The sequence below is a fragment of the Osmerus mordax genome, chromosome 12, assembly GCF_038355195.1.
Source record: "Osmerus mordax isolate fOsmMor3 chromosome 12, fOsmMor3.pri, whole genome shotgun sequence".
NCBI classification, from domain to species: Eukaryota; Metazoa; Chordata; class Actinopteri; order Osmeriformes; family Osmeridae; genus Osmerus; species Osmerus mordax.
The window spans coordinates 5991244-6001433 of record NC_090061.1 but is presented as its reverse complement, the minus strand read 5'-3'; the positions used below and the strand labels follow the sequence as shown (position 1 = coordinate 6001433).

The following is a 10190-nucleotide window of genomic DNA, read 5'->3' as shown; positions in this document are numbered from 1 at the left end:
GGAAGAAGAAGGTTTTTTTCCACTGCCAAGACAGGCTACAGAAAGAACGTGTACCTTCAGGGAAAACACTTAAGACTGTTTTTCCCATCTCCGCCTGGGTACTAGAGGTCTCCTCACTGTCTGCCAGTACTTCCTGTGTACATGCTGAGGTTAACTTCAATCTCAAAACAATCTCTGCGTTGCCGCAGTGACCGCATCAGCTATAGACAAAATAAAACCTGGAAACCAGTTGTGCAAGGGGTCAGTGCACCAACTCTTAATCTCAATTACCTGTACCAGCAATTACTGCAGTAAGATGAATGTAGAGTCCCCATTGACAAATTACCACAAACAGGTAAAGCAGCTAGGTGTCACATTATGGAAACACTGGCTCAATAAAAATGATAAAACATATCTCTTCAACAACTGGTTATACAGTTCAAAAACAAAAGATATTTGTGCATGTGATGATGACATTTGAGACTGATCCAAGAAGATTGCAAAAGCAACTCAAAAAAGCATATTCCTATCGACAGGCTAGTTGAGTTTAAACAGAATTCATCTTTGGCAGAACGGGTGTCAGTGTTTATAAAAGTTGAGTAGATATAATTGGTTGCAGAAGTCCAATGGAATCTCTCCTCTAAACATTCTCAGGCTTCAAGTCTTTGTAATAAGAGGGACCTCTGCCCAAATGTCTTGAATCACCGATGTCAGGCTAAACATTGGCCAATGGTCACCATTCTCAGGAATGGAACACTCCATAGTGAGTGTCTCAGAGCAGTGTCTGAGAACAGTCTCATAGTGTTATTGTTAAGACCTTTTTCACCCCATGACTAAGTATACTTGTTATTGCTGTATGTCTACAACACAAAGTATTGTGAGTTCAGTTGGTAACATATGGCATCTCAAGCATGAAGGCAATAGTGTAGCATTATACTTGAGCATGAGATTACAAGGGCAGATGTGTGGAGGTGACAGGGTCAGCAGGCTAAAAGAGAAGTGCCAACCAGAATTACGCTCTAACTACTCAGCTTTTTAGACTTTGACCATCCCTCAAATCACAAAAGAAGATCAATCATTGAGTTATAGCCTGCTGATCAGAAATAGTTGCAGTGAATATGATGTCTGAATAAACAGACATGTAGTCTGACAAACTTTATGCCCACACATAATTACATAAGTGCATAGTTAATGCTTCAGGCAAGTAAACAATGAACAACAGCTCTCAACAAACCAGTTGAGGCAACATCATAGCTAAGGACAACCGGTCCGCTCATGACATCTGATATGTTGTTCATCTGTCAGTCTGGCTAAATGCGCGGTCGTGTACACTGCCGCACCTGAAAACCAGGATATCGGTTACGTGTCGCCTCACCTAGGCCTATTCATTGCGGTCCATCACTGTGACGACTGATACCGAGCGAGAGCTGCGGAGAGGATACAAGCACATCGAAGCCCCTGCTGAAAAAAGGGGGTGCTGGTAGTTTAAGAGTAGGCTACTCTTGGCAGAAGTTACTGCTCAATCAGCCAATCTCCGAATTCAATCTAAGTGAACTGCTTTTAGTTGCTTGGACATTTATTGTATTATCATCAACGTCGAGGTTGACATTGCAGTGGGAAACGAGATCTGATAGGCTCTAATAGGGATTAACGCTATTCGTCTTTCGTCGGTGTCCACCTGGTTAATCTGTACCTCCGTTTAACGATTTAAGAAGATGCCTGTTCAAATTCCGGACGATAAAGATTTCATCTCTTTCAAGGAACAGTGCGAGAGCCAAGAAGGATGGATAGCTCGCTACAACAAGGGAGGCGTGACAGTATGGTGCAGGGCTGAAGAGAGTAAAACTGTTCAGAAACTGAAGGTAAGTCTAGTATCAGCATCTGTGAAAGTCTGCACTGCGGAGAGTATAATTAGGGAATGGAAGTAGGAAAACCGTTTGGAAACTGATTCGTATTTTAAAATAATGCTGCCAGTAGCACTTTCATCCTTCTTTAAACATGTAAGACGATATGTTTTCCCTGATATACAACTTTCCTTTGTTTAGTCTTTGCTTCCAACGGTCTAGTTAGTGTAAACTATTAGCATAGAAATATAAATGAGATGTTAACCATGTTCTAAGGTGGTAGTTAGTTGAAGTATGTTTTGAAGATGCCTATGCCCTTGGTCCTTGTTACAGTTACCATGCACAATCATTACATACCAAGCATATCTCAAATACAAAAACCAGCTTGCTTCCAACAGATACAGTATTACAGGTGATGATCTACAATCCTGGACACTCCAGAGGTTACTGTTGTTTAGCAATATTTTTTTTTTTTTCATAGTCAAAACATTCTGTATGTCTTTGTCAATGAGTTCATATGAAAAATTATTTACATATTAGCACAACAACTTTATTAAGAGATCCTCAAGTCATATTAGTCCTGTGAAAGAATGGAATGAGGACCTCTCACATTAACAGTGCTGGATTACATTACATGTGCGGGTGTTTGAAGTGGTATATTAATTTGTGGTACATTTCCTTCTTGGTGCAAGTAATGCATGATTTAGGGACTAAAGATCAGTTCCACTGGCCAAAGTTTGTTGTCAAGCTGACTGTCAATGAAAATGCATAGTTACATAGTTACATACATAGTTGATAATGAACTTAAAAATCCCCATATTGTTTGAGATTCAAACCAACTGCTATGCTTTCATTTCAGAGGAACCGGCTTCTTACTATCTATCCAGCTATCTGTGAGTTATAGAGCAGGCTGCACTGCCTCTTTAACCATATTAGTTGCACTCAGCACAATTACTAGTGGGGGCAATTCTCCATCCCCTGCACTGCAGAGTTCTATGTGTTCCTCTGTTGTGTGTTCTGTCTTTCACCGCAACAGCAGAACCCAATAACATTTTCATGAACTCAGCTGTCTGGCTTAGAAATGCTTCCGCCTTGCAACACTCATTGGAAACTCATTAGGCAGATGCACAGGACAATAATAACAGTAAATCTTTCGATAGATTTTTCAGAGAAGCAGTCATAAAAGTAGACCTATGCTCCTGTATCAAAGTTATCTTGCTTGTCACAGATTAAATATTGCAGGCTCATAATCGTGAATGTCATTGAGAGATTGTTATGATGAGTAGGGGAGGGTATAGCTCAGTGTTTAGATAACTTCTAATCCCCCCTGTACTGTACTTCTGATGTTGCTTCAGATGAAAGCGTTGGCTAAATAAATGCATTTTTATTATTATATAACACCGTATTGTTATCTTAAAGGTCCTATTACAAACAGTCTACTGTGCCTTTCTGTACATTGTTTCATTTACATAGAAACTCCACTATGGCTTGCCAATAAATTGATAGATCCATCATCAAAAGATAATGGAAACTTCCTCTCGTCCCGTCTCCTTCTAATGTGTATCTTAAGGAAGAGGGTGTTTATGTCCTTACTAGACAAGCTGTCCAGCATGCCTTTGGCCTGAGGGGAAAGATGAACTCACACAGACATTAGGCCACAGGTATCGCATGGCCCATTAGGTCCGTGAGGGCTCAGCCAAGCTGAGTAGGACCAGGTTGGGTTGTGCGTAAGACTAGTTGATCAACAGCCTTAGCCTGCCACGCAACACCAGTCGCCTGTGATGCCTCAGGATTGAAGCCTCTCCGAGGTGAGGAGCACCCAGGAGACGTACTGAAAAATTAAGAGCGGAAAACTATGGCAGTGTGCTAGCAGCAACAGAGGAAACATGAGACCTTCAGGCTAGCTACTGTATTAGCCATTGGCTTCAAAGAACCTGTCTTGAAGGAAGAAGAGAGGAATCGTGTTGGATGTCCATTTGACCCCCCAGCCTTCCTCTTGGTAAATTCTAAAATAGGTCGGGAAAACCTGAGGGGTAAATAAATGGCATGATACGCAGGATAACATCTGTAAAATTTTGGGGGGTTCTGTAGATGAATGAAACTGTTCCCTACAAAAACGAAACAAATAAGAGTTGATAGACTTTGGTTAATTATTCATGAATCTTTCTGGAGCGGTGATGCGTTTCTCGTCATGAATAATTGAAAATGTTTGCAGGCACTGACGACATTCCATTCAGAGGGGCTGTTGGTTCCAAGAAAGCCGTGGGTGGAAATATGGAGACACTGTCGTTGGGGAGGCATGGGGTTGGACGGGGGTGTCTCATGAATGATTAAGCTAACGGCAGTAGGGTACTGATTGAGTTACATGGAGCTTCTTCTGGGCTGACCCGCATAATATCTGATAGAGTTGCAACCGTTACATTCTTTCAGTTCAGTCAAAACCCAATGAACGAAAGAAAATACTGCAATAGAGAGTGGAAAGAACTGACATCCTTACCCGAGAGGACAGACTTCCATCCTCACAAGCGAATTAGTTCTTTGAGTTTTTAACTATTTTGGAAGCTAGATGTCAGTCTTTGAAATGTTAAGCTCATAACGAAGCAAATAGCCCATCTTCACTGTACTTTTAGAGTTCTTTTTTTCAAATGAGTATTCAACTCAAGCATTTTCATATTTCAAAAATATGTAAGCCTTTTGAGGATGTAAAGGGCCCATGTAAGGAAACACTTTTCAAATCAATTCAGTATCACTAGACATACTTTCAATGTTTAATCCTGACCACCAAATTTATCCTCTCTCAGAATCGCAAAGAAACCCCTAAATGGCATGAGGGCACTGGATATCCTACGGTACACTGCGTTCTGCAGCAGGGCTGCGGTGTAGACTCATCAGTCACTTACCAATGTGTCATAAGCTGGGATGAAATCCATGTATTTTTTTATTGTTCAGCATCAGCAGTGGAGTGGCTCACACAGTTGCCTTGGTAAAAAAAAAGAACAGCGACAGTAAACAAAAGTAATATTCATCAGAATATCACAATCATCAGAATCTGTCCTTTTGTGGCTAAGCTGATTCTCTTTAAAACGTTTCATTCTGTCATTCTTTCACGTTGTCGTTCTTTCATGTCTTTGTGTTCGTTCTTACAGATGAGAATAGTGTGCAAGGATGTGACAGCAGAGACTCTTTACGATGTCCTCCACGACACGAGCTACAGGAAGAAGTGGGACAGCAACATGATTGACACCTATGACATCGGCAGACTCACTGTCAACGCAGACGTAGGATATTACTCCTGTGAGCCCATTGTATATTGATAAACCTCTTGGAATTCAAATCAATATTCAAGACATGTAAACTATAGCTACAGTGCTGCAGCAGAAGGGTATCGGTGACTAATTAATGGACAGTACGGATAGTTATAACACAAAGTGTGTGTGTGTGTGTATGCATTTTGTGTGAACAAGAGAGAGACCAGAATCAGAATCAGAATCAGAATGGGATTTATTCGCCATGAAAGTTTGCACAGACAAGGAATTTGCTTTGGCAGGAAGGTGCATACAATAAACATATACCTAAAATTTAATTTTTTTTAAGACAAAGAGAGGGTGACTGAGAGAGATAGAAAGAAGTGAAAAGAGGAAAACTAGGGGGAGTAATTGCCTGCGAGGAATCTTGCTCCTCAAGGTCAAAGCAGAGAACATCCAAATACTTTAAGCAGAGCTGGAGGGATAGCGGGAGAGAGCCCCACACTAACTCATATGGAGCACTGTCATACACCACCTAATGCTTCAGTACAGCTAAGTAGTCCAGAGAATCAATGAGACCTAATTTATGGCGGAGGTTTTCTCCTCATGCAGCGAACCTTTCTTCTGTAATGATATGGTGAGCAGATGAAGAGTTATGGTAAGACATTGATACCATGGTTCCCACAGAGAGGTGACAGAGCAGATTTACAGAGTACTAACTTCCTTTGTTCTGTCTGTCCTCTCTAACTCTGTCAACTTTGATGTGTTTTATGACGCAGATTATTATATTGCTTTTCCACTGTACCACAATAATAGAGTAATTTGAACTAAACAGATTAGGAAAACATTGATTCTTTACACTGGCTATCAAAAGTTGTGTTGAGATGGATGGATTAGTCATTTGGGGCTCTATGTCATGATAGAATTGCTGCAATAATGTGCTGCATCCTTGTCAGTAGTTCGATAGACTTAGGTATAGTGGTAAACTATACAGAATAAACTACTACTGAATGTAAAGTAGATGCACCAGAAGTTCCCCAAAGATTGGCAGTTTATCAGGCATACTTTTTTTTCATAGAAAACTACTAAACTGATTTGTTGACTAATGTGGGTAGGGATTTTGACATACCTTATATAAATCACATAATAAGTAATCTTCCCATTTGTCATTATTTCTAGGGAAGTGCCCAAGCCCATTGAAGAACAGAGATTTTGTCACCATGCGATCCTGGCTCCCTCTTGGCAACGACTACCTGATCATCAACTACTCTGTCAAACATCCGGTATGATTGTGGCTGTCTGTGAACTTTTTTGGGGGGGGGTCCCTAGATACAGATGCAAGATCAGATTACCCTCTCCTAAATCTTCCCTTTCAACCACTAAATACAAAGTGGAATTCAAAACTGAGACCTTGACCTGTCAACAGTGCATCCACACACAATGCCTAGAAAACAACAGGATCAAAAACACAGAAACAGGACAGTATCTCTCCAATTCTTCCTTACATGAAATAGAGGAAAGAAAATGTTATGCTAACTGGAAGTATAACAAATGCCAAATTCAATTGCCCAGTGAGAGAGCTTCGTAGAGCTACCTAGACTGGGACGAGGTCCTAATCTCTGTGTCTAGGAAAGCAATCCCACGTGTATTGTGATCAAGTGAACAGCTGAGCAGTGTCATTTGTACAGTGTAATTAGTGCCACTGAATAATAGACGAGACTGAATGTTCCCCTTCCAGAAATATCCACCCAAAAAGGACTATGTCAGAGCTGTGTCACTGCAGACCGGTTACCTGATCCAGTCCAACGGAGCCAGCTGCTGCACCCTCTACTACCTCACCCAAATGGATCCTAGAGGTAACCCTCTAGCTATGTGTATACAGTGTGTCCAAAATGATTAACATAACAGCACGTGTTTTTATGTACATGGAACAGCCTGACTCCTTTGCCTGCAACACTGTACCAGGTACAAGAGGATCACTGTGTGTCTGGGGTGGGATGGAGACACGGCATCGACTGTGTATATAACACCCAAAGACTGCTGTAACTGCCCCCACACTGGATAAGCTCAAATATTTTTGTGTACACAAACGCAATCCTTAGATGTGCTCAAACAGGATGAAACTGGGCAAGATTGCGTTTCAGAAGGTTTCTTTTCTTTGTAAACATGTTATGCCAGCCTACTGCTTATCTAAGATTTCTGTCTGGGGTGGGGGTGGGGGGGGGGGGGGCGTGGGGGGGGGTGGGGGCGTCCGCTGTTGTATGCACAGTAGTATGCCGTTTCTAATGCCTATTTGTTTTCATTTATGGGAGTCTTGTTGTCCTTATTCTCCTTCAGATAAGTCAGATTTTGAGTTATATATACGTAGTTATAGTTATATATATTATATAGTTATATAAATATTAGGAAAATGCAAGAAGCCTTTGATGCCACCAGTGAAACCACCTCAATAGACATGTTTTATGAATTTGCTGATGTCATGCCTTTTCACACAGCTCGTAGATACAGCCTTGATAATTAATGTCTTCCGTTGGCGTTTGCTGTACTGTACACTGGAGGCTTCCCGAGCCAGCTGTGCCTGGCAGACATATGGGACTCTCCCACATCCCCAATGCGCACATACACAAGACACCATAACTGAACGTGTCTTTACTACACTCTTCACTGTGAATACTGTCAACACTGTAATTAAGCCTGTATGTTTGTGTTTCTCATCTACAGGTTCCCTACCTAAGTGGGTGGTGAATAGGGTGTCTCAGTTTGTTGCTCCTAAGGTAATGGGCCTCAGCTGGTTTGAAAACTTATCTTGAGATTGAAAGAGCAGGGGAGAGGCTTGTATAGAAGATACAAGGAAAATGGGATAAAGAAAGAAGGATGTGTGTGGATGCATGCATTGTGCACAGTGTTTGGAGTTGTGTTTAGAGTTGTGAATTACTCATCATTAAAATAGTAAATGTTGCATCTCTATTTACTGAGAGACAAAAAGAAATACAAAACCCAAAAGGGGTCCATTGCCAGCTTGTTTAGGGTAAACTACAAGTAATGGATACCTCTGCTTCCATCTAGTGGTGATATCAGCTATTAGATTTCTCTAACTTCAACAGATTTTTTAATCACAATCCTGCATTTATTTGAAAGTAGGTACTGTAAATTCATCAAGTTAAGACTTAGAAATGTTAGATAAATAATCCAGATTAATAAAAATAAAAATCATAATGATGTAATGTCAATTAAAGAATGAATTATTGGAACAGTTTAAGTTAAGTGTTATTTTGGCTGAAAGGCTCGTACAGGTGTCTACTCTCATATAGTACATGTTGCTTCAGAAGCAAATGAGATGGGTCCTATTAATCACTCTAAAACACCCAAAAATTTCAAATTCCCCAGAGTTAACCCTCAAAAACGTTTAACAACTACCAATACATCTGCATGCTTTCTACAAATGTACGACATGAGTAAGTGTGTGTACTCCCTCCATCTTTCCCAGGCCATGAAGAAGATCTACAAGGCCTCCCAGAAGTATCCAGAGTGGAAGCGGAAACACAACCCCAACCTGAAGCCGTGGATGTACCCCGAGCAGAACACCCTGCCCTGCATAAACGTGGCCGACCTAACCATCCAGAGAGCCGACTCCCTGGAGAACATTGACGAGAGCTGCCTAAACGAGGAAAAAGCACTACACAGCGACGATGAAGAGACTTAAACTACCCCACAATCTGACTGTCTGTACATAAAATATACTGGAACCTGTGTGCGTTGTGTGTGTGAGGGTGGGTGTGTATACACATGTACTGTACATGTTTGACCTATTATTTTGACCTGCAAATTTTGAGCCTCACTGCAACGTTCTGTTTTATTTCCGGGGTGGAAACTGTACAGAGAATCCAGTCAGGGGTTTTTAACTCTATATTTTAAAAAAGCATGGTGATTTGGGACAGAATATGAAATATTTTGATAAATATGAAATATTTTGTGAAATATTCAAATAGCTTACAAATATGCTAGCTGCTATGTGCATCCTGAATGTCCATACTGTGTACTAAAATGGACCGCATCTTCATTAGGTATGTCCATACTGTAACATAACATATGTTATTGTTTCTAGTTATGTCAAATTGGGATCCTTATCAATATTCAGTGTTCCATAATACTTTAATTTGTTTATCTTTGTTTGATTTGACTAACAGCTTTCTCAGAAGACATTGACATTGTATGCACAGGCCTGAAGTGCCCCCTAGTGGTAGACATGTGTAACCCGGAAGTCATGAGTGTTGGAACAATGGAATGTGTCCATTTGTAAGGAAATGAATTACCACAAAGACAAAATTACTTTTGTACAGTGGCCTACTGAGGTATCTGAAGTTAATGGGTCAATAGCAGCAAAAAATATAAAAAATAAACTGAAAAACGTGACTGATCAGTGTTTTGGAACACACTTTCAAGGTCGTTATGTTGTTGTTGCAGTCATACCTTGGCAATGCGTGTCCTGATTAAGTATCAAAGATATTTCCTTATCAATAAAGTTTTTATTTCAAGGGATGTCATTGTGTCAAAATATACTCATTGGATTTATCAGATATCAGTGATTAAAATGGTGAGGATTGCATCCTGATTACACACTTTCAGATATGTTTTGAGTGACTATCTCAAGGCTGGAGTAAAAGTTCAATTTTGATTTCAGTGTTTATGTGCAACTGAATCCCTTTTCATACATAAAAATGTAGCTGTGGGCCAATCCTTAAAATCTCTATTGTCTCAGGCACTTCCTGCTTCCCATTGAGCCACTTCCTGTCTCCATCATTCAGGTTGTTGTTGTTTCTGCAACTGGGAGGAAACACCGCTGTTGACTGATTTCTTGCAACACCAGAACCTCTTGACTCCACAGTTCTTTGGAAAAAATCATCCTTGCCTAATGTAATTGTTAATATGAACTGAAGTTCTAAAATGTACAAGAATACAATTGTGTTTAATATTAACTTTTGTATCTTAAATGATTATCATTGGAGAGCTGTAGCTGTGTTTAGACAGTGATTACCTGTCTTGATTAAGTACCAGTCCAATCATATGCGTCAAAGTATGTTAAATATGTTTGGGGGGATGGGTGATTAGGACAAATGATGAC

At 40.4% G+C, this 10190-nt stretch overlaps 1 protein-coding gene across 1 annotated transcript; it reads left to right on the top strand.

Annotated features, from left to right (window-relative positions):
• Positions 1 to 1426: 1426 nt before the first annotated feature.
• Positions 1427 to 9598, top strand: stard15 (StAR-related lipid transfer (START) domain containing 15). Its single transcript, XM_067247792.1, has 6 exons — positions 1427 to 1841; positions 4970 to 5117; positions 6248 to 6351; positions 6807 to 6924; positions 7790 to 7842; positions 8556 to 9598. The coding sequence occupies exons 1-6, from the start codon at positions 1695 to 1697 to the stop codon at positions 8769 to 8771; spliced, it is 786 nt and encodes a 261-aa protein (XP_067103893.1). The 5' UTR covers positions 1427 to 1694; the 3' UTR covers positions 8772 to 9598.
• Positions 9599 to 10190: the final 592 nt, after the last annotated feature.